Source organism: Molossus molossus, unplaced genomic scaffold (assembly GCF_014108415.1).
Source record: "Molossus molossus isolate mMolMol1 unplaced genomic scaffold, mMolMol1.p scaffold_m16_p_7, whole genome shotgun sequence".
Lineage (NCBI taxonomy): Eukaryota > Metazoa > Chordata > Mammalia > Chiroptera > Molossidae > Molossus > Molossus molossus.
The window spans coordinates 34418588-34444315 of record NW_023425401.1 but is presented as its reverse complement, the minus strand read 5'-3'; the positions used below and the strand labels follow the sequence as shown (position 1 = coordinate 34444315).

The 25728-nt window shown below is 40.4% G+C and overlaps 1 protein-coding gene across 4 annotated transcripts in view; it reads right to left on the bottom strand.

Annotated features, from left to right (window-relative positions):
• Nucleotides 1–25042, bottom strand: part of FAM133B (family with sequence similarity 133 member B) — a 34206-nt gene extending 9164 nt beyond the window's left edge. The window contains exons 1-8 of one of the 4 annotated variants that reach the window (XM_036247306.1): nt 24936–25042; nt 10142–10239; nt 7999–8077; nt 7257–7331; nt 7084–7116; nt 6590–6649; nt 6041–6133; nt 4696–4746 (exon numbers count right to left, since the gene is read on the bottom strand). In XM_036247306.1, the coding sequence (XP_036103199.1) occupies nt 4696–4746; nt 6041–6133; nt 6590–6649; nt 7084–7116; nt 7257–7331; nt 7999–8077; nt 10142–10239; nt 24936–24959 (513 nt within the window). In that variant the 5' untranslated portion in view covers nt 24960–25042. Of the gene's footprint in view, nt 1–4695; nt 4747–6040; nt 6134–6589; nt 6650–7083; nt 7117–7256; nt 7332–7998; nt 8078–9256; nt 9379–10141; nt 10243–24935 lie in introns of those variants that run through there. The other 3 variants (XM_036247305.1, XR_004957381.1, XM_036247304.1) reach the window with 3 other exon arrangements.
• Between the last annotated feature and the right edge of the window lie 686 nt (nt 25043–25728).

Below are 25728 nucleotides of genomic sequence, written 5' to 3'. Positions count from 1 at the left end.
TTTATGGCAGCCTTTGACATTTACTGAAAGTATATGCCACAATTTACTTAACCAGTCTCCTGGAGGGCAGGTATATGGGTTCTTTGCTATTAAAAAACAAAGTTGAAATACAGTAAAGGGTATTTGAGTGCAAAATGTTTATCTAATAATAACGACTAAGTCAAAGACCAAAGTAGCCTTTACCTAAATGATTTTCTCAATCTCCCACAACCCCACAATTGTTTTTTTTTATTCTTTAATAAGTCATGTTTTACCAAAAAGCCTCTTTTATCATATTAATCTCAGATTGTTGGATTACAGTTCATATTTACTTTTAGAATTATTAAACACACATTTTACCAATTTTTCTGTATGTTAATACTGAAGATCACTAAGTTTTTGAATGATTTACTCCTAGTTTTTCTTATGTCTGTTCATATTTAAACTGTTCACAATTTATTTTTTGTGATCTTTTTTGCCCTTAGGGAATTTGAATTATGTGGTCACAAGTTTCAGTTTTGAGGCAGTCTTTTCCCACCCCAATATTACATTCATCCATGTCTTTCTCTAGTTATATTTTCATAATTTAAAACTTCATCTTATCTGGAATTTCTATGGAAAAATGCAAAACTGATTGATATATATGACTTAAAATTATATACAATCTTTCTGTTACGTGAGTATCCAGCTTTATATTTTCCAAATGGCTACTCATTTTGTCCCAAGAAAAGCCACTTTTATCAACATGTTCCATTGTTTTTTACTGTTCTGATACCATACTACATTGGTTTAATCTGATACCATACTACACTGTTTTAACTTCTCGTATGGAAAAGTCATACCAGGAACATTTATTAAACCTTCATATGCATCTATGAATAGATTTATAGTTTTCTTTAAATAAGTCCTGCTCAATTCTTAAAATTTTCTTATACGTATATTCTTTGTTACTATTATAATTGGGATATTTTCTTCCATTATGTTTTCTAATTGGATATCACACTGCACTTTCACAACAATTTAAAATAAAAATGTGGCTAAAACAATGATATATATGACTGAAAATTATGTATAACCTTCCCCTCACATGATTACAATAGAAACCCTAAATAAGATTAAGAGATGCTACAGACCAAAAGATGTTAATCATATGTATAAAAGAGTAATAGTATCTAAAACATAACTCTTATGAGTCAAAGATAAAAAATAATCCAACAGAACAATGGTCAAAGAATAAACAGGCGATTCACAGAAAATGAAATCTGAATGGCTAATAAGCAAATGAAAAGGCTCACCCAGCGATTTTCAACCTTTTTCATCTCATAGCACACACAAATTAATTAATTACTGAAATTCTGTGGCATGCCAAAAAATATATTTTTTGCCAATTTGACAAAAAAAAAAAAAAAAAGGTGTACTTTTGACTCTTCACACCAGACAGCTATTGTTGTGTTGGCTATTGTCATTTTTTTAATCCAGACTAAACAGGTATTGCATGTTTTAAAATTTCTTGCAGCACACCATTAAAAATTGATGTATATGCATTAAACTACCAAAATGAAAGGTTCCTAGTGTTGACAAGTATGTGTGTAACAACAATACTGTCATATGCTACTAGCCGGAATGCAAATTAATAATAAGCACTTTGCCCGGCTGGACTGGCTCAGTTGGTAAGTATCATCCCATGTACCAGGAGGTTGCCAGTTCGATTCCCAGTCAGGGCACATACCCAAGTTGTGGGCTCGATCCCCACTGGGGCATGCAGGAGGCAGCTGACTGATGTTTCTCTCTCATCAATGTTTCTAACTCTCCCTCTCCCTTCCTATCTCTAAAATCAATAAAAAATATATTTTTAAAAAAAGCACTTTGGTGAGCAAAAGGTAGACAAGTTAAATGATGTATGTACATCCTAAGACCCAGAAATTATAGTCTCAGGTATATCTCAGAAAATTAACAGTAACTTATGGAAAAGGAAAACTAGATTAAAAATAGCCACTGAAGCACTGTTTGCATTACTAAATAAACAAAAACAATCTAGATGGCCACAAACAGAAGAATGGAGAAATAAATTGTGGCAAATCAATATAATGGATAATTATAAGCAAAAGAAACAAATGAGATTATCAACAAGGATAAATGTCAACAGCAATGTTGAGTGAACAAAGCAAGTTTCAGGAGAAAACACAATGATATCATTTTGAAAACATGAAGTACTCTGTTATTTATGAATACATGTAACCAAAGTGTATACATGTGGAAGGAAGGATGCACTCTCATTTCAGAAATAGCTACTTCTAAGGAAGGAGAAAGTGTCTGGTGCCTTAAAAAATAAAAATAAAACAAGACCTGAAGCAACTATGACAAAATGTTAATCATTTGTTAATTCTAGCTGATGTGTATGGATATTCATTATATTATTTGTTTATTACATATATTACTCTGAACCTTACATATTATCTTGAAGTACTTCAAAATCACAATGCAGTTGTTCTGGTATTTCAGGTTTGTATTATTATCAAGTTTTAGTTTCACACATACATTTAAAAAAAATTAAATGTGTTGGGGTAACTGGTTAATAACATTATATAAATTTCAGGTATACAACTTTATAATACATCTGTATAATCCACGGTGTGCTCATCAAAGTCCAGTTTCCCTCTATCACCATATATTTGACCCCCTTTGTCCTCCCCACTACCTCCATTTCCCTCTGTAACTATCATTCTGTTGTTTGGTTTGTTTGCTGCTTTTTTATTTTTATTTTTTATCCTCACCAGAGGACATTTTTCCATTTTTTTTTGCTCAGACAGAGTGGTAGGGAAAGAGAGGAAGAGAGAGAGAGAAACATCGACGTGAAAGGAACACATCGAGTGGTTGCCTCCCACACAACCCCAACCAGGGCCGGGGACAAACTGCAACCGAGGTACATGTCCTTAGTGGGAACTGAACCCGGGTCTCTCTAGACCTCGGGCCAACACTCTAACCACTGAGCCAAACTGGCCAGGGCTTTTTTTTTTTTTTTTTTTAATTTTATTTTTGTTACAGATGTTTCTCCTTTTTTACCCCATTGGCACCTCCTCCCCATCCCCCCACCCCGTCCCCAGCTTTGTTGTCCATGTCCATTGGTTATGCATACATGCATATAAGTTCTGTGGTTTATCTCTTCCTACCCCCACCACCCCCTTGCTTTTTGTTTTATATCCCACATATGACACATGCATTTTTTCAAAACATGAAAGTAATCACTTATTCTATAATGGTTTGGAAAATGAAGAATTAATGTTGAATCACATCAAACCCTTTTGACAACTATTAAAATAATCATATGATTTCATTTGGCCAGTTTACATAGCAAATTATATTAATACATTTCTTATCTTTGAATTCTTGGAATTAACCCAACTTGGTCATGAGTTTCTTTTTTTAGTGTCTTAATGAATTTTTATTTGCAAATTGATATGGAAAGCACTCCTAGGTGTGTGTATATATATCCAAGAGAAATGAAAACACGTCCACACAGAAACTTGTACATGCACGTTCACAGCATTATTCATCTTAGCTAAAAGGTAGAAACAATTCAAATGTCTATCAATAGATGAATGGATAAATTGTGGTATATACATATAATGGAATAGTATTCATCCATAAAAAGGAACAAAGTACCGATATACATGCTACCACTTGGATGAACCGCAAAAACATTACACTAAATGAAAGAAGCCGGACATGAAAGATGACATATTGCACAACTGCTTTTATATATCCAGAACATGCATATCCACAGAGATAGAAAGCAGATTAGAGGTTTCCTGGGGATGGAAGGATGGGAACTGATTACTTTGTTTCAAAGGGTTGATGAAAAAGTTTTAAAACTAGAGTGAGGTGGTTGTTGCACAGCATTGCACATACACTAAATACCATCAAATTGTAATTTTAAAATGATTAATAGACTATAATGTGAATTTCACCTCTATAAAAAGACAGTAAAATATAGTGACATTGGTTCATACTTTTCTTTCATTAGTATCCGCTTTAGGCTTTTATTTTTTAGAATCAGAATAAGATTTTAAAATGTAAATAGGAAACATTGGTAGGGATAAATGTAGCATTGTTATAGTTAAATCACAAAGATAAAATATCTATTTACAGTAGTAAAAATTTTTTTTCAAAACTTATCTATGGTATACTCAATTTGAAACAGAAGCCCATGTTCTTTAATTAAAAGGGCCTCCTTTAAAATGACTTGAAGAGCCTGGCAGGTGTGGCTCAGTGGTTGAGTGTGGACCCATGCACCAGGAGGTCACGGGTTTGATTTCTGGTCTGAGCACATGCCCAGGTTGTGGGCCAAACCCCTAGTGGGGGACATGCAGGAGGCGACCAATCGATGTTCTCTCTCTCCCTCTCCCTTCCTCTTTCCCTAAAATAAATAAATAAACAAAATAAATAAATAAATAAAAATTTTAAAATGACTTAAGAAACAAAGGAAATATTTAATCTCCATTACTTTAAATTTTTAATCTGAGATAATATATTAAGCTACCCAAACTCAAACTTTCTGCAGGAATACTCTTTTGATCTTTTACTTTCAATAATGAATCCAATAAATAATTTCCTTAAATCAACACAAAATGCTATAAAAGCTAAAAACAAAAACAAACTCAAGTGAATAAAGTACTGTATGACTGACTACTTAAGGCAATGTAAAACTATAATTACCTTTTCTTTCTCACTTGCATCCTTTGACTTCTTTTTCTTTTTTAAACTATCCTAAACAAACAAATATATATGTCAACTTTAAATGTAAAAGATACAAAATAGCATAAAGACAAAAATTCCAGAAAGGTGATTTGTTCAACAACTAAAAAACATTTACTTCAATATCAGAATTTTATTTTAAAAATATAGAAATGTATATTGTGTGTATGTGTGCTTGTAAGGAAATGAGGCTTCTTCATTTATCTGACCGTATATCAAATCTATGTACACCAAAAATGATATACCACCTGTGATAACCACATGGTCCATTTTAGTATAAGACTTTATGCCATTGCTTACTTTTGCCTGTGGTGGTCATATATACTGGAGTTCTAACTCACTCAGGTATCTACCAATCTGATTTCCCTACTCTTCTTCTAAGGAGGGTAGTTAAGAATTTTTGCTTTTGAATCCCTCAGTTCTAGCTATTAACGTCCCTGAGCTTTTCTTATCCATAGAGTGGGATAACAAATATCTACTTCATAGAGTTGAGAGAATTGAATTAACATGTTAAGTGCTCAGAACTGTGCATAACATGTAATAGGCATTCAATAAATGTTAGCTATCAGTATCATCAGATTGGCTCTTCTGCTTTAAAAGACAAAGAAAAAAAACCCATATTTACTGAACACTTCTAGACAGTAGGCATTTTGTTAGAAGAAATCTCACTAGGGAAGCAGCTATCTGCCACAAAATAAGACAGCTACTTTGTTCTCTTGGGACCCAAGGACACTGTTTGTCCAACTGTGCTCCACGGACATCCCCGTGTCAGAACAACAGAGGACATCTGTTAAAAACGTAGACAGACCTTTGAGCCTCATCAGATTTCTGAAAGTGAGACTCAGGAACCTACATTTTTATTGCAACATGCATATATTTCTTATGACCACTAATGTTTGAAAGTAAATTGTGTCAGACAATTCTGGAGAGTAAAGAAGATTTAGGTACAGTGGGAAAGACACTGGACAGATAGAAGACAGATTCAACTTTCAATTATAATACTAGCTGTATAAATTTAAGCAAGGTATTTTTTCTCTGAACTATGACTTCATGAAAATGGAAAAAATAATGCCTGCCAGCTTTATCATAAAGCTGTCATGGAAATGCTGATAGAAACATATGTGTGAAAAGTATTTAGCGAACAATTAAATAGCATATATAAGGTATTAAATGGCACAGAACATCACAGTATAAAAAACAGCATCTCATTTTTAAACTAAGAACAATTTAAAATAGAAAGAACTAAAAGAAAAATTTTATTACATGTCTGTACTATTCATAATGTTGCTCATTTAAATAATTTTACCTTACTGTCTGATTCAGTCTCTGACATGGAGCTTTCAGAAGATTTATGTGAACGGTTCTTCTTTTTCTTTTTCCTTTTTCCTTGTTTCTTATCCTATATAAAAACATTTTTAGAAACATTGGTTTTGTTTCAAAAATATAATTGATGCATTTTATTAATATCAAATATTTATCAATGAACAAAAGTTAACAAAAGGACCAGCTTATAAACACATTTTACTTAATATTTAAAATGTACATTACTTTCCTGTTTTATATAAAAAAAAAAATCAAGTAATTTGAGTCACACATAATTCCTAGCATCTAGTCAAATAGCATTTTACATTTTTCAAATCAATTTCCTCTACTCATATTTTTAAATCAATAAGACAAATTCAGAAATCTAATGAATATATACTTCAATATTTAGATATTTATTTATATCAGTGTTTTCAGTTATAGATAAGTAATCAAAACCTGGAAATAAACATTTTTAACTGATTATTTCTTAATGTGTTTCATCATTAAAGAAATTATAAATATTCCATGAATCATTATAGGCAGATCTTACCTCATCTTCAGAATCTGAAGAACTGCTGGAAGAATCAGAGCTTGATGAAGAAGATGAATACTTGACCAAGCACAAAACAATTAAAGCTTGTGAGATGCAGGAATTTTTTTCTTTTACTAAGTCTCTCAAAAACTTAACAAAATCAATCTAGTGTCTGAGAAACAGATGCCATCTTCGTAAGACTTAAATATTAAAAATTAAAATGTCACATTTTCTCACCGGAAAAAAAAAAAGGCTCAACAAAATAACAGCCACAGGAATATAGTAATGGTGGTCAAGTTTCCACTCTTTAATAGCAATACAGGAGTTACTAGGTTATAAGGAGCTTGGCACTTGTCTTTTATATAAGAAACAGAACAAAATGACCCACAACAACCAAAGGACTGCTAGGTTCTTTGACTCACCTAGAGTTAGCATACAGGCTATATAAATTATTCTTACTTTTTTCGTAGGCTCTTAATGTAATATTTAAAAAATGGAAAAGTTTTGCTCACCCTACCAGATTTCTTCTTTTCTTTTTTCTTTCTCTAAAAGCAAACAAATAAAAGTGCAAAACTAAATAAGTTGATGTGAATTTTCAAATGTATCTATTAACAACAGTACACAACAGTATTATGGAAACCCAACTGTGAGATTAAGGATAGCAATAAAGTAAAAATGGTATTACCTGTCTTTTTTTAGACGAGCTCTCACTTCCACTTAATAATTTCTCCCTGTGCTTTTCAAGTTCTTTCTTCCAGTTCTGCAAAAAGGTTTTAAACACCATCAGAGGACATCTATCCTCTTCCAATGCACCTAGTTGTAAGACAGCCACTGTTTCTTCCTGTCCTCCATCCTCTCACCCATCCCAGCCTCTAAATACAAAAGATACTCTAGGTGCCAGAATCCTCTACTCTATCACCCAAGGAGCCTCTACCAGCTCCTTTCAAAGGATATTAAGGGATGGGAATTCTCCACTGCATATTGTATATATTCAGAGTAGGTATCATTACTGTGGCTGGGGAATTCCCCACCCCCCAACAAAGGCAGTTAGATTCTTTTTCCAAACGGTGAAAGTTAAATTAATCTATACTGTGGTTGAAATACTACATACATATTTGTAATCAAAGAAAGCAAATATCACCACGGAAATCGCAGGGCATAATGGGGGCATGGGGATGGGGAAGAGAAGGGGAAGAACTTAGAAAACATCAAGATGATTTAAATTACTTTAAGATGGTTTTCCTCTACTTTTTAAGAAAGTCATAAATTTATATATAAATCTATACTCAATATAACAAAAACACCTATAAAATGTGCCCCCTGAACCTAAAGAGCTAGGCTCAAAATTGTGGTTTATTAAAAAATTATTTCATTCTTCTTATAACAAGTATTAGTCTATTATTTAAAAAAGATACTATTTTACAAACCTCATTCATTTTTTCTTCAAATTCGGCCAATGCCTTGGAACCCTTCTTTTTCTTTTCTAGTTGTTCTTTCACTTCTTCCCTTAAAAATAGAATGTAAAACTGTGTTTCTAAGTAATTCAAATTAGAGATGAATGGTTACAAACAATATAAAATTTCATAAACAAAATTTTCTTAACATTCTAATTTATAAACCCCCATTCCAGTGTTGATATATTTCAAATTTGTGTTCACATTCTTGTAAATCAATTATCATAATAAAGCCTATCAGATTACACTAATCACTCATTTTCTAAACATGGATTATAAAAGCCAATGCAGGAGACATTTGAGCACTTACATGCTACAGGCACTGTTTCTTTCTTTTTTTTTTTTTGTTAATCCTCACCCAAGGATATTTTTTCCAATGATTTTTCAGAGAGAGAGGGAGGGAGAAAAGGAGGGGAAGAGAAAGAGAGAGAAACATCGATGTGAGAGAGTCACATCAACTAGTTGCTTCCCGCATGACCCAGACCAGGGCCGGGTACTGAACCTGCAAGGTATGTGCCCTTGACTGGGAATTGAACCAGTGACCCTTTGGTGCTAGGGCTGGTGCTCTAACCACGGAGCCAGGGTCAGGCACTGTTACAAATACATTTTCCTTTAATTCTCACAACAATCCTGTGAGAAAAAGTAGTGTTATTTTACAGATAAAAGCTGCAGCTTGGGATAAGAAATCTGTGCAAAGTCACAAAGCTTTAGTGGTTCAGCATTAAGGCGAGCTAAAGTCAATTTGACTGAAATACTACATTCTATTAGTAAATCACCCATCTTATAATGCACCTCACGCATGTGCAGAAAAGGGAAAACAGCACACCTGACTGCTTATTCAGAGAACGGACTGCTTACAAGACTGGCCCTGGCTGGTGTCTAGGACTTGGATTTTATGAGGGTCCTTACCATTCCCTGATAGAGTGGTTCACTGTACCTGTTTACATAAACATTATAGTTTAGGCTGAACACTTGCATTCCTTCTCGCAGTCTGGAGTCTTGGCACCGAAAAGGCAGAGGTTGGCCAGTTCCCAATAAAAACCCTAGGCACACAGACTATCTATGAACTCCCCCAGTTGGCAACATCTCACATGTGTCATCACAACTCTTGCTAAGGAATTAAATGCATCCTGTGCGACTGCACCCAGTCTCCCTCAGACTTCACCCATGAGGCCTCTTCTTCCCTTCATTGATTGTGGCTGGCATTCTTCCACTGTAATAAATCTCTTACCCATTGAGTACAGCCATCTGGGAGTCCTAGTGAATTACTCAACCTGATAGTTTTCCTGGGAACCTCTGACACACATGTAACACTTGCTTGAGCCCAATTTTCTTTAAGTTCATTCCTTCTCCCTAATTTTAAAGACAAAATATACTTTGTTTTGTGATAATTTATTTTCTGGTATGCTGCAACAATTAACAATAACACTCATGAACACTGGTAAGAGGTGGACATGCTTACTTCCTATTTTAAGTCAAAGGAAGATTCTATTATATGTGAGCACAACTTTCAACTGCAGTTGTACAACTTCCAGAGGCACTTAGAAGGAGCCTGGAACTCACAACTCTGAGGCCTGTCATATGTCATCTTGAGAGTATGATATTTAATTATAAGGAAAACACACTTAAAACAGTAAGGCCAGTGCTAGGAGATTTATTTACAAAAGATCAGTGCCACTCAACAAGGGCCAAAAACATCAATTTAAAGTAAAAATCTTACAATGGGAAATTCTAACTCATTGAAAAGCCAGCAGATAAAACTAGAAATGAGACCTAACATTATCCTAACACATAGTTACATCTCAAAGAAGAATGCGATTTCTTAAATCTACCATTTTAAAAAGAACACTGCAAGCTTAAGTTCATTTGTAGGGGACAGAGATGAGATTGGTATGAAAAGGTTATGTGGTAGTGTGTTAGCTATTTTGGGTAATGGGTTCTCAAGTGTTTGCTTTAAACTCGTGCATGTGTTTCATACATTAAAAAAAAAAAGCACATATCAAATATTACTTCAAAAATTATATCTGGAAATTGCTTGGCAATCAATAAGAGTTGTAACAGTAACCTTTAAAAAATGTATGAAAACTTCATAAATAGATAAATTATTTCACAATACCAGGTAGGCCTTGGTCGATTCAGATAATCTTGGATTGTTGGCCCCGAAGACTGGACTGGACCCCTTGATCTGGCCATTGCTATTGGGTTCATATAGGCCTTGAGGAAAGAACAAAAATTTATTCCATTAAAATAATCATTAAAAATGCAAAAGCCCATTTACTTATCAAGTATTTTTAAATAAATGCATATTATATCCAACTAAGCGTGAACAATCTGGCAAACCAACTTTCCATTACAAAAAATAAACTGAATGCTCTACCAAACCTCACAAGTCAGGGAAACGAGTAATATCACGCTATCATAAAGAAATGTGTTTTACCTAGAGATTTGATGAAAATAATAATGATACCTCTTTCTTACTGTAAGATGGCTTTATACTGCTTTCTCCTAAAGCCCAATAACCTTGTGAGGGTGGTAACAATGCTCTCCGGCAAAGGACACTCAGTTCCAAAGAAGGTAAAGAAGATCTACTGTAACTCGAAAGTCATTGTTTATTCTACTACATCTTCTATCTTAGGAAGTATTGTGCCATACTGAAAACAATTTTTATTCACAAGTTGTTAACATCAAAAGTTAAATTATGCACAGGCAGCAAAAGAAAAAAGATAAATAGGACTTCATCAAAATAAAAATGTGCATCAATGGTCACTGTCAAAAGATGAAAAACACAATCCACAGAACTGGAGGAAATATTTGCAAGTCATATGTCTGATAAAGGATTAATATTCAGAATGCATAAAAAGATCTTACAACCCAGTAACAAAAACCCCAAACAACTCAATTAAAAAATGCACCAAGGACTTGAACAGACATTTCTCCAAAGAAGATATACAAATGTCCAATAAGCACACAAAAAGATGTTCGACATCACTAGTCATTAGGGAAATGCAAATCAAAACTACAATGAACCCTGGCCAGGTGGCTCAGTTGGTTGAGTGTCCTCCTGTACACCAAAAGGTTGCAGGTTTCATTCCGGGTCGGGACGCATATGGGAGGCAACTGATAGATGTTTCTCTCCCCACCTCTTCCTCTCTCTCTCTCTCAACTCAATAAGAATATATACTCTGGTGAAAATTAAAAAACAAAAACAACACTTACAATGAGATACCACCTTACCTCTATTAGGATGGCTATTATCAAAAACACAAAAAGTAACAAGTGTTGTCAAGGATCTAAAGAAAATGAAACCCTTATGAATTACTGGTGGGAATATAAAATAGTGCAGCTGTTGTGGAAAAGTTTGGTGGTTGTTCAGAAAGTTAAAACATAAAATCACCAGATGACCCAGCAATTTCACTTCTAAATGGAATTAAAAATTAATTGAAAGCAGGGGCTCAATTATACTTTGTATAGTATGTTCACAGCAGCATTATTCACAATAGTCAAAAGGTAGAAACAATCCAAATGTCAATTTACCAAAGAATGGATAAATAAAATGTGGTATATACATATAATATATACCACATGCTACAATACAGGTAAAACCTTGGCAACAAACTAAGTGAAATGAGGCAGATACAAAAGGACAAATTTTGTATGATTCCACTCATATGAATACCTAGAATACGCAAATTCATAAAAAAAGAAAGCAAATAGAGGTTATCAGGAGCTGGGGAAGGGGGGACGGAGGTGATTGGGAGTTCATGTTTAACGGGTACAGAGCTTTTTGTTTGGGATGATGAAAAGTTCTGGAAATGGATCATTGTAACAGTTGTAGACACTGTGAAAGCACTAAATGCCACTGAACTATTCGCCTAAAAATGTTTAAAACGGTGAACTTTACACTATTTATATTTTAGCACAATAAAAAAATCTACAAACATTAAATTATGCTCTCTATACTGCACTTACTATTGCAGGACACATTTTTCAAAGACACACTGAGAAATAAAGCGCGTTTGTTAACTACAGTGTTTAGCAAAGAGATGTTGTTTTATTAAAATTCACTTTGCTACAGACATAAAATCTGTTATTAATTCAGTCTCAACCTTTTGGTCCTTATATTGTTTTCCAAATTTAATTCAAGCCAATCAACATTTACAAAAAGAATTGTGGTTGAAAAATGACTATTTTTCAAGATTGATTTTAAGGCCTCGAACCTAATACTAAACATTCCAAAAGAAGCAAAAGGAGACAATATATTTGTTGCATTTTACTTAACAAAATCTGTAAAAACGACCAACATTTTCCACCTTCATAACCAATATTCGTTATATATTTCTATATTTCTCTGTCAGAGTAAACAGCATAAAACCACTATAAACAACAGATACTGAGAACTATTTCCATTCAATTGGACACTGCCTAATTACTTGGGATGAAAAAGTTAAACTTTTAACATACTTTTCTAGAGCTCCTATTGTCAGAGATGTTACAGAATAAGGGCTAGATTGTGGATATCAAATGCAACGTTAAACACAAGTGGCATATAATATTTTTATATTAACTGCTATGCCCTCAAACATTGCATTCAACTGCCTTTGCCAAGAATTTCAGGTGGCAGTATGACAATCAATAGAGGCTGAAATAGACAATGACAGCTAATGACAATGACAACCCTAACCAGAAGCAGGTACACTGTGTAAGCTAAGTTCATCATTTTATTTTATTAAAAAAATATTTTTTTTCTTTATTGATTTTATAGAGACAGAAAGTGAGAGGAAGAGAGAGATGGAAACATCGATAAGAGAGAATATCGACTGGCTGCCTTGTGCATGCCCCACAACCTGGGCATGTGCCCTGACAGGGAATCGAACCGGCGACAACCACTGAGCCACACCGGACTAAGTTCATCATTTTAAAAACAGGAGTATCATGTCATAATTTTAGCAATAACCAATAGTAAAATATTTTATGTTTAAAATCAGAAAAACTCCAAACAGGACATACAAATGGCCAGGAGACATATAAAAAAATGCTCACATCTCCAATCATCAGAGAGACGCAAATGAAAATAACTATGAGATATCACCTCACACCTGCTAGAATGGTGACTATCAACAAATCCTTAAACAAATGCTGGCAAGGATGTGGAGAAAAGGAGACTCTAGTACACTGCTGGTGGGAATGCAGACTGGTGCAGCCACTATGGAAAATAAAATGGTGTTTCCTCAAAAAAATTAAAAAATGGAACTGCCATTCCACCCAGTGATATTCTTGGAATATATCATAAGAAACCTGAAACATCAATCAGGAAGAATATATGTACCCCTAGGTTCATAACAGCACTATTTACAACAGCCAAGATCTGGAAATAGGCCAAGTGCCCATCAGTACATGGTACATGAAAAAGCTGTGGTACACATACACAATGGAATACTATACAGCTGTAAGAAAAAAAGATCTCTTATCCTTTGAGATGACATGGAGGGACCTGGAGAGTATTATGCTAAGTGAAATAAGCCAGTCAGAGAAAGACAAGTACCATGTGATCTCACTTAGTTGTGGAACATCATAAACAAAATAAGCTGTCAACCAAAAGAGATCCAGAATCATAGAAGTAGAGAACAGACTGACAAACCTCAGAGAGATGGGGGGTGGGACGAGATAAACCAAAGAACTTAGATGCATATATGCACAACCAATCCACACGGACACTAGGCTGGGGAAGGCAGGAGGTGGGGGTGGAGCAGGAAGGAGGGGGTCAATGGGGAAAAAAGGGGGACAGATATAACAATTTCAACAATCAAAAATAAATTATATTAAATGAAATCATAAAAACTGTTTATTTCCAAAGAATGCAAATATAGGGGGGAAAAAAGGAAAATATTCAAATAGCCATGAGAATGAAATTCATCAAGTATATTAAAATATATTCCCAGGTCAACATGGCGGCGTAGGTAAACGCGGTATTGCGTCCTCCCACAACCACTTCAAAGTTACAACTAAACTACAGAACAACCATCATTCAAAACCGCCTAAATTCAAGCTGAATGGAAGTCCTACGAATACGAAATTAAAGCAGCAGCCACATCCAGACTGGTATGAGGGGTGGTGGTGCGATGGGCTGGTCCCACACCCAAGCGTGGCGGATAAAAATCAGGAGGATACCTCGGCTGGGAAGGTCCTTCCTGAGGACTGAGGGGTCCCTGAAACACACCAGGTGCCCCGCTCAGCGTTCAATTACCAGGAAGAGAAGTCCCCATAACTTCTGGCTGGAAAAACCAGCGGGAACTGAGGCTCAGGGAAGCTGAAGTGGCTGGAGCCCCAGGCAGCTCCTCTTAAAGGGCCCACGCGCAAACTAATGGCACTCACTCCCTCTAAGCTTGGAGGGGAGGCAGCTCAAGGGGCACCAGAGTCATACAGGGAAGAACTGAGCTGTTTGGCACTGGAGCGAGGGCTGGAGAGGGGGCTTTCTCCGGGACAAACGTGCTGTTAGAGGTCTTTGTTCCTTTGGTGAGCCCTTCCCTGGGGCAGCAGACAGTGGCCATATCTGGGACTCCAGCAACCTGGCTCACACTGGTAGCCCCGCCCTGGTGACTCCCTGAGGCCCCGCCCCACCCCACCCAACTTTCAAGCCCACCCAAGCTGTTGCCACTTGCTTAACCATAGGATTGGCCGGTCTTGGATCCTGCTTCAGGTTTTTCCTAAATTCTTTCAAATGAGCAGCATCTGGTCTCAGCGAGCCCCATACCTCTCATTAAGTAATACACTGAAACAAACACAGGGAGGCAGCCAAAATGAGGAGACAAAGAAACAGGTCCCAAATGAAAGAACAGAACAAAACCCCAAGAAAAGAACTAAGCGAAATGGAGATAAGCAACCTAACAGATACTGAGTTCAAAATACTGCTTATAAGGATGCTCAATGAACTCAGTGAGAACCTCAGTGAACTTAGGGAGGGCCTCAAGAGCATAAAAAAGGACCAGTCAGAAATCATGGATACAGTCAGAATTGAAGGAGGCATTAACTGAAACAAAAAAATAATTTACACAGCTTCAATAATAGAGTACATAAATCCAAGTAGCAAACCATCGATTTGGAATATAAGGAAGCAAAAAATGCCCAATCAGAACAGCAAAAAGAAAAAAGAATCCAAAAAAATGAGGATAGTGTAAGGAGCCTCTGGGACAACTTCAAGCGTGTCAACATTCACATCTTGGGGGTGCCTGAAGGAGAAGAGCGAGAACAAGAAATTGAAAACCTGTTTGAAACAATAATGGCAGAAAACTTTCCTAACTTGGTGAAGGAAACAGACATACAAGTCCAGGAAGCACAGAGAGTCCCAAACAAGATGAACCCCAAGAGGCCTACACCAAGACACATCATCATCAAAATGCAAAAGGTTCAAGACAAAGAGAGAATCTTAAAAGCAGCAAGAGAAAGGCAGCTAGTTACCTACAAGGGAGTTCCCATTAGGCTGTCAGCTGATTTCTCAAAAGAAACTTTGCAGGCCAGAAGGGAGTGCCAAGAAATATTCAGTGATGAAAAGCAAGAACCTACAACCAAAATTACTCTATCCTGCAAAGCTGTCATTTAGAATTGATGGACATATAAAAACTTTCCCAGACAAGAAAAAGTTAAAGGAGTTCATCACCACCAAACTGTTATTATATGAAATGATGAAGGGTCTTTTTGAAGAAAAAGATAAAATATATGAACAAACAAAATGGCAATGAACACATATATATCAACAATGGAATCTACAAACAAAATGAACAGGTAGAACAGAAACATTCTCATAGATACAGAGAACATTTTGTTGGTTGCCAGTTGGGGGGGGGAGGGGTTGGGGGAATGGGTGAAAAAGGTGAAGGGATTAAGAAGTACAAATTCGCCCTGGCCGGTTTGGCTCAGCGGTTAGAGCGTCGGCCTGCGGTCCGGAGAGACCCGGGTTCGGTTCCCGCTAAGGGCACGTACTTCGGTTGCAGTTTGTCCCCGGCCCTGGTTGGTCGTGCGGGTGGCGGCCACTCGATGTGTCCCTTCACGTCGATGTTTCTCACTCTCCCTCCCTCCCACTCTATCTGTACCAAAAAAAAAAAAAAAAAAGTACAAATTCATTGCTAGACTGACAAACCTCAAAGGGAAAGGGGTTGGGGGGGTGGGAAGAAATAAACTAAAGAACTTATATGCATAACCAATGGACACAGACAATAGTGTGGGAAAAGGTGGGAGGGGGGCGAGAGTGGGGAGGAGGGGGTCAATGGGGGAAAAATGTGGAACATCTGTAATACATTTTACATCCAACAATAAAGATTTAAAAAATAAATAAAATAAAATATATTCCCCAGATCACCCACCCAGTGTGGCTCAGTAGTTGAGAGTAGACCCATGCACCAAGAGGTCGCCAGTTCGATGCCTGGTCAGGGCTCATGGCAGGTTGTGGGCCAAATGTTCTCTCTCATTGTTGTCTCCATCTCCCTCTCCCTTCCTCTTTCTCTAAAATCAATAAAATAAAACAACAAAAAGGATAACCCCCAAATAAAATACTATGTAGCCATTAAAAAGAACGAGATAGCCCGGCTGGTGTGGCTCAGTGGTTGAGCATCAACCTATGCACCAAGAGATCACCAGTTCAATTCCTGGTCAGGACATATGCCCGGTTGTGGGCCCAATCCCCAGTGGGGGGCGTGCAGGAGGTGGCCAATCGATATTCTCTTTCATCAATGTTTCTCTTTCCTTCTCCCTTCCTCTCTCTCTATAAGCAATAAAGAATAAAAAAAAAAAGAATGAGATAGATCTATAGTAACTGATAGAAAGATGTCAAGATTTCTCAAGTGAAAAGCAAAAGCAAGTTATCCCAAAATAAGATATATTAATAGCTATAAATATTTAAAAACCTACATGAATATGCACCACAATGTAAAGAGAGATGTCCACTTTTCATCATTTCATACACTGAGAAAATTTGTTTTTAAATAACTCATTACCTTTATAAAAGAAAAACAAAAGAAACAAACCACACAAACATGATCATAATTGTCCAATGGCCTGGGGACTGGCGCCAGGCAAAGTGCTCGACCATTGTCTCGCTTGCTCAGCCTTGTCTCCCACCCTGAACAGCCTACCTCGAGCTTGTAGATTAACTCCCATCTTGCTCTTATCGATTCACATTCCAGAGGCTCCATGCATAGCCCCCGCAGGGCCAAACGCTAAGGGACAAATTCCAGCTACAACAGGCAGATACAAAAGACACAAGCCCCTACATTGAGCGCGGCTTCTAGGACTCGACCCCCGGAGTCTGTGAACCCACCCGGAGTGTACCCAATAAAACCTGATCCCTGTTTATTCGGCTGATTGGCTCTCCAGTCTCTTCTCTGTTTTATTCGGCGGCGCCCCCGATTCCTTACATCTGGTGCCGAAACCCGGGAGGAGGGTTTTGTGACCCGGCCCGGGACTTTTTGGTCGGGACGAGAGTCCCCTCCTCTCCCTGCGCCGCCCCCCGTCTTCTGGATTCGGAATCTCCCTCGACCCAGCACCGACTTCGAAGCCAGGCTCCCAAACCATAAGTCGTTTCACTCTTTCTCTGGGGTTTTCGGAGCCAGTCTCCAAACCCATTGGAGCCAGGCTCCAAAACCGTTTCGCTTTTTTCTGGGGTTTTGATCTGTCGTCCGTCCAGGGCTTGGGTCTCCCGTCCAAACCTTGGCCAAGTCGGGACGCCCCCGCCTCTCCGCCGGAGTTTCAGGAACTCCGGGTCTGAAGCTGCTTCGAGGGACGCCTGAGGCTTCTTCATGACCACCCTGTCCATCCAGGACAGACATCCGTCAGGGGACGGACATTCAAAAGGGACGCCTTTCGGATGTCCGCTCTCCCGACACTCAAAGCCCCTCTAATCTGTTGCCATGGGCAATTCCGAATCCAGACTCAATCGTAAGACCCCCCTCGGGTGTCTCCTCAAAAATTTTTCCAAATTGGGATATTCTCAGAGTCTACACAAGGCACCAGAAAAGATTCTGAAGTCCCTTATATTCAGACTTTGTTGGATACACTCTGCTCCCCCCGCCAGATAATTCCCTCAGTTCCCCTGTCGCTGCCCACACCCGGTCCCGCACACCCACGGGGCCACTATCCTTGCCTCCCACTTCATTTCCCAGTCCGCCCCTGATATCAGAAAGAAGCTCAAGAAGGTTGAGGAGGGCCCCGAAGCTCCCATCCAAGACCTGGTAAAAATGGCCTTTAAGGTTTTTAATGCCCGGGAGGAGACGGCTGAAGCAGCCCGCCAGGCGAGGCTCCAGCAGAAGGTAAGCCTCCAAACCCAGGCTCTGGTAGCTGCCCTACGGCCGGCAGGGGCCCCGAAAAGACACCAGGCCCCAAAAGGGGGACCTCGCTCGCCTCCAGGAGCCTGTTTCAAATGCGGCAAGGAAGGCCACTGGGCCAAAGCCTGCCCACAGCCCAGGCCACCTACCAAGCCCTGCCCCCAATGCAAACAAATGGGACACTGGAAGTCGGACTGCCCGACCCTGGCTCAATCCTCAGCACCTCAATGCGGGGGAAATGAGACCCAGGATTTCCCAGCATTGGAGCTACTAGGGCTCATGGACGACTGAGGCGGCCCTGGTTCTGCGACTTCAGTCACCCTCGCCGAGCCCAGGGTCATGCTCCAGGTAGCGGGTAAGTCTATTTCCTTCTTAATAGACACGGGGGCTACCTACTCTGTCCTCCCTTCCCATTCGGGCCTCACTTTTCCTTCCCAGGTCTCGGTTATGGGAATTGATGGGCTCCCTACAACCCCCAAACGAACGGCCCTACTTAGCTGCATCTTCGAAGGCCACCCGTTCTCCCATTCCTTTTTAGTAATGCCTGCCTGCCCAGTTCCACTCTTGGGGAGAGATATCTTATCTAAACTCCATACTACCTACCATCTCTTTCCTCCCCCAGCAGCCGCATCTAATAGCTTTACTCTCTTGGCCCTACCCAGGCTACTGCCTCAGCTTCCGCGGTCCAGCTCTTACCAGCAGTCCACCCTGGGGTCTGGGACACAAACACCCCCTCGGTTGCCTCACATCACGCCCCCATCCTTATCAAATTAAAAAACCCATCATCTTACCCCAATCACCCCCAATTTCCCATCTCTCAGGCTCACCGACTAGGACTCCACCCCATTATATCTAAACTCAGAAGCCAGGGCCTCCTCATTCCTACCAATTCCCCCAGTAATTCCCCCATTCTGCCTGTTAAGAAACCCTCGGGGCAGTACCGCCTTGTCCAAGACCTTTGCATAATTAATTTATACCCATCTCCCCTGTAGTCCCAAACCCCTACACCCTCCTCTCTCATATTCCCCCCCATACTACTCATTTCTCGGTTCTTGACCTAAAGGATGCTTTCTTTACCATCCCGCTACATACTGATTCCTATTTTCTCTTTGCTTTCACCTGGGAAGATCCAGTCTCCAATATTTCCCAACAGTTAACATGGACTGTCCTCCCTCAAGGATTCCGAGACAGTCCACGCCTCTTTGGTCAGGCTCTTGCTCAGGACTTAAGGGAATGTGATCTGTCCCCATCCACTCTTCTCCAATATGTAGACGATCTTCTCATCTGCTCCCCTTCTGAAGGAGATAATATCTCAGCCACCACCGCTCTCCTCAATTTTCTTTACACCAAGGGTTACCGGGTGTCTGCACAGAAAGCCCAGATCGCGACTCCCTCAGTGACCTATCTAGTCACTCCGACACACCGGGCAATCACCTCCAACAGGTTGCAGGCCCTTAGGGACTTACAACCCCCGACCTCGGCAATGGAAATTCAGTCCTTTCTTGGGCTTATGGGGTTCTTCAGGCACTGGATCCCCAATTTTTCCCTCCTAGCCAGACCACTCTACCAGGCAGCCAGAGACACCCCCGAGGGACCCCTGACCTCCCCTAAGGAGGTCCGCCAGGCTTTCCAGACCCTCCTTGAGGCTTTGTGCTCTGCTTCAGCTCTTGCTCTTCCCAATCCCCAATGACCTTTTCTCCTCTATACAGACAAAAAACATCACTTAGCCATAGGGGTCCTGGTTCAGCCACTCGGCCCCACTCTGGTCCCTGTTGCTTACCTCTCAAAGCAGCTGGACCCCACTGTTCGTGGATGGCAGCCTTGCCTCCAGGCCCTCGCAGCAGCGGCAGAACTCACCACGGAGGCACTGAAGATCAACCTACAACAGCCTCTCCAGGTTTTCTCCCCCCACCGCCTTACCGATCTCTTAATTCTTCCAGACACCCAAAGTCTGCAAATACTGTCGGAGATCCACAAGTCTCTCCACATAGGCCCCGAAGCCCTTCACCAATTCTTATCTCCAATCCTCCACCCCGACAAACTCCGGCCGGCTATCCAGGCCGCACATGCCTCATGTTCTGTCTGTTCCAGGTCCAACAGCCAAGGAGCTTGCCATGTGCGCAGGCCCCTACACCAAAAGCGGGGTCACCTGCCAGGACAAGACTGGCAGATAGACTTCACTCATATGCCTAAACACAAACAACTAAAATATCTTTTAGCCATGGTTGATACTTTTTCAGGTTGGATTGAGGCCCTCCCAGCCGCCTCAGAGACTGCAGAAACCGTAGCCACTCACCTACTGAAAGACATCAGCCCTCGCTTCGAGCTGCCAAACTCCATACAATCAGACAACAGGCCAGCTTTCATCTCCAAGGTCACTGAAGCGGTCTCGGTCTCTCTTGGCATCAAATGAAAACTACATGCGGCCTATCACCCCCAGTCCTCGGCCCTAGCCTTCGGACCCTGTCTCCTGCGACTACTCTCCTCCCTACTACAAAACCGACTGAAGGCCTTCACCAGCCAGACGGTGCACGAGATCTTGATGCTAAGCCATTATCAACCTCTCACCAGATCCTCAGGCCCAGATCATGCCGACATGGGCCCCCTCCCCTAACGCCGCCCCTGTCCAGCTCGAAGTAGCCAGAAAGATACCTGCGCCCCTTTGTCATTATCACAGAGTCGGGAATGTCCAATGGCCTGGGGACTGGCGCCAGGCAAAGTGCTCGACCATTGTCTTGCTTGCTCAGCCTTGTCTCCCACCCTGAACAGCCTACCTCGAGCTTGTAGATTAACTCCCATCTTGCTCTTATCGATTCACATTCCAGAGGCTCCATGCATAGCCCCCACAGGGCCAAACGCTAAGGGACAAATTCCAGCTACAACAGGCAGATACAAAAGACACAAGCCCCTACATTGAGCGCGGCTTCTAGGACTCGACCCCCGGAGTCTGTGAACCCACCCGGAGTGTACCCAATAAAACCTGATCCCTGTTTATTCGGCTGATTGGCTCTCCAGTCTCTTCTCTGTTTTATTCGGCGGTGCCCCCGATTCCTTACAATAATATTAATAGTAAACAAAATGTGAAAAATTCAATCACAATACTGCCACTACAATTTAGAGAGCTGAACTGTCTTCAAGTACAAATTCACAAATAGTGCAATGGCAATAATTTCATTCTAATTTAAAAAAATCGTAACACAACACCTACCATGTTTTAGTCTTCAATTTACCTTAAAAATACATTAACATATTTATGTATTAATGTCTACTGTGAAACTGCTTTCCCAAAGTATATACCAACCCATCTTGTTTATTTTTCAGAGTAAAATAAAACAGTAAAGTAGTGTATTTACATGCTAGGGCCATTACTGATAAACAATTTATAGTACAATTACATTAGATTATCATTGAGTATGCAATAAAGCTTAACATTGAAGCTTCTGACCATAAACACTACTCTCAGTCTGCTTAAGTACACTCCAAATATCTCTGTTATTTATTTCAATTATGTATTAAGTGCACCTCACGTGCTAGGCTCCTTGAAAAATATTTGTTAGTTTGTGCTCATAATCATTAAGCAACAATGCTTTTACTATATAAGAGAAAGGTTTTTAAAACAAAAAAAGGTAACTATTTTACAAAGGTAAAGCCCTTTCCCTTGTTATGCCTTATTGTGAAAAAGAATACTCCTAACATTAAGGAGGTGGGTAGTTAGGCATCAGTTAAAGAAATCGTGCAATTTCTTGAAACATCACTTAGTTGCTTTAAATACTGTCAAATGCTCACATTCATATATAACTAGAATTGTCTGTGGCTTCAAATTCTGTTGCATGAGTTTAAGTAACTTCTGTATCAGTTTGGGTAACAGAAAACAATTTGTTTTTGAAACTCAGGATGGCAAACTGGGCTCAAAAGAATGTAAGTGGGCAGGATGGAAAGAGCATGCAGTAAAAACTAAGGACAAAATGTGCAGAAGTTCATTTGTTACTTTGGTTACCTATTTTTATCTAGCAGATACATCTATTTAGAGGGCACAAAGTAACAGGGAAAAGAAACATGAAGGAAACTTCTGGAAAACAATGAGAACAAAGAGTGACCATCATGAATTTAAGGACCCTTTACAAATCTTGAGAATTAAAATGTTCAATCAAAAAGCAAACAAACAAACAAAAACCTGTTCAAGAATGCTCTATACCAAAGCAAACCCTAATGTAACTATGGACTTCAAGTGAAAATGGTATGTCAACTGTCAGTTCATCAATTGTAACAAATGTACCACTCTGGAGCAGCAGGACACTGACATTGATAATGGGGGAGGCTGTGTACATGTGGGGGCAGGGAGTATATGGGAACCCTACTTTCTGCTTAATCTTGCTGTGAACATAAAACTGCTCTAAAATATAGTCTATTTTTAAAAATTTCTTTTTTCTTTATTGATTTTTAGAGAGACAGGAAGAAAAGAGGGAGAAAGAGAAACATCCATCAGAGAAAACATCAATCTGCTGCCTCCTGCATGCCCCCAACTGGGGATCGGGCCCACGACCTAGGCATGTGCCCTGCCCGGATTCCCGGTGACCTCTTGGTGCATGGGTCTACGCTCAACCACTGAGCCATACCAGCTGAGCTAAAATATAGTCTATTTTTTAAAAAGCTTTCAAACTGAAATTTAAGTTTTTTAAAAAGCAATTCCGTCATTTTTAAAACTATAATTTTATCAATGTAAGAAGAAAAAATGCCAACATTTTCATTTCGTTATTTAAAATGAAGAATTAATGATGTACTGAACTAAGTAAGTGTCAGATAACCCAAGTTTTGGTCCCAGTTTAAACAATTCCATCTCTTCCTCCATATAATGGAATACCGAATTTGAGTGTCTTCTACCTCTTAATTTCATGTTTTCATTCCCACAACCTTTGAAATGCAAACAGAATGTCACCAGAACACTCAGTGCCAGGACACCATACAGAGTAATAAGCCAAGCCCAGTTATCAAAATGCTCTAGGTGTAAATGACGCTCACTTGAAAAGTTTTTCAAATGCTTTAAAGGGATGCTTTAAACCACACATTTCCCCAGTAAAACAAAACATCTTAGGTCTCTATGCAACTGCACCCAAAGCCTGATAATTTTCAAAACATTCAAGGCCCAAGCACATTAAAGGGCCAAAACACTGAACACTTCAAGCCTAAAGATTGTAGCAGCAGAACACCATTTCAACGCTTTGAGAATCAGGATACAAAAAGCTCTGATCGATAGCCTGGGAAGCAGGAGAAAAGAACATTCCTCAACCTTTTAATCAACATTCACTATGGTTGTTTCTAAGACATCTTTGATTTATGAATAATACATAAAATTAAAACAAACGTTTTGAAGATGGCAAATATCATCATTTCTTAAAAGCAAAGATCATTTAGAACCCCCAACCCCAATAATGCACAAAGGAAATAATCGTTGAGAAAGAGTCAGTTCATTCAATTTCGTACATTAGCTTTAATTTGCACTTATTTTTATTTTGGTGCGCAGTGGTCAAAACTCCGTCATAGGCAAGCCCAGGAAGCGTAAGACTACCACCTAAGTTTATTGCTAACCTTTCATGTTTATGGCCCATCCAATCTAATGCATAACGTGGGTTTTCCAAACCAACCAATGAAGTAGCCATCTACAATGCCTTCTTCCCATCTCCACCTATCACAAGTACCTTCTCCTTTAAATGCCCTCAGAACCTCAACTCTCTATCAGACATCGTTTCTTACTCTATTATTTATGTATTTCTTTTACTAGACTAATAACTTTCCTGTCAAGCACTTGCCTGACCATCTTCCTTTCTGTGGTCTCAACTAGGCTGAAGGTATAACACTGATCTCCTTTTAAAGAAGAATTTGAGGCTCAGAGAAAAGCAACTTATCCTGTCACTCAACTCCCGAGCGACCAAAAACTGACATTCCAACAGTCAACATTCTAAGTTGATTCCAGAGTCAACTATTTTCATGCCATTCATTCTTTCACGGGGCCTCCTGCGCACCAGGCAGTGCTGGGCGCTGCGCACACCAAGCTAAATACGTCCACCCTGGCTTTCCAACGGGAGCACGCCTGCGCAAGGACTGGGAGTGCTGCAGGCCGGGGGTGCGAGGGCCGCGTAGGAGGCCTCCGCACCTCCATCCCGCCCGGGTGCGCACCAGAAGGGCGCAGAGGTGGGGTGCGAGACCCTTAGAAGCGGGGCGAATCCCGGGGCCTCCATGAACCTCAGACTTTCGACTAACGTACTGGAGAGGACAGGTCTCCCTGAGCTCTTGCAGCTCTAAAAAGGGGGGCGGGGGCACTGCCAAAAGGCGCGACGTGGCTGGGGGTGACAGAGCAAAGAGGGGGACAAGGGGGAAAAGGAAAGAAGGAGGGCAGAGTGAGGGGGCTGCCCGAAGGCGCCAACTGCGTGCGCGGCGCACGCGCCTCTGGAGCTGGCGTGGGGGCGGGGGGAGCTGGGGCTTCGGGCTCCGGCTCTAGCGCCACAACCGACCCTCAGGCCCGGCCGGGAAGAGTGAGGGGTCCTGCTCTTTTGCCACGGGCCCCACGTCGCCCCATTGTTTCCCCCGCCAGGTACTCACCACCCGGTTGTCCCTCTTGCCCATGGTGCTGGACTGAGTGCAGAGTCAGACGCCGAGAGGGACCAAGTCAGTGGAGCGGCCGAAGCGGGCCCGCACAGGTTCTCCGGGCGACTCCCACACCTCGCCCAGAGAGCGGCGCCGCGCGGACCGGGCGGCCGCGTCTGGCCACAGCGCCACCTATCGCCTCGGCGGAGAGGCCAGCGCCAGCGATCACCCGTGGTTCTCAGGATTTGCCCAGAGAATTCCTGTTCTTGACCGCCCACCAGGGCCGGGCCGGCACCGCTCTTACGTACAGCAACCCTCACCAAGACAGCTCACCTTCGTTTGGCCTTGGATTGTTTTGCTCTCTTCCATTTCTGATGTACTGAAATACTCATTCTAGCGGATTCAAAAATTATTCCAACATTTATTGTGTGCTTAACAGAATGCAAGTGCTGGGGATAAAGAGATGATCAGAACAGATGTGTTCCTTCACGGAGTCCATCAGGTGGTGAGGGAGAAGAGAGTACTGTCGTAGATGTTGCTAATGAAATCGTCCTTTAAGTTCAAATCCATCACCCACACGTTCATTTCACACTAATTTTTTAACATCTACTTGGTGTAATTCACTAACTAGGTGACTGGAAGCTGGATCTGGGGTAGGACACAGGATGATTAAGACACAATCCCTACCTTCAGGGGGCCTGTTTATAACCTGGTACATTGCTGCATGGCCTGGCATAATATTGTCAGTGCAGAACTAAAGCGTCAAGGGAGTTAAAGGGGGATCCAGAGGAGTTACATTTATTAAGTA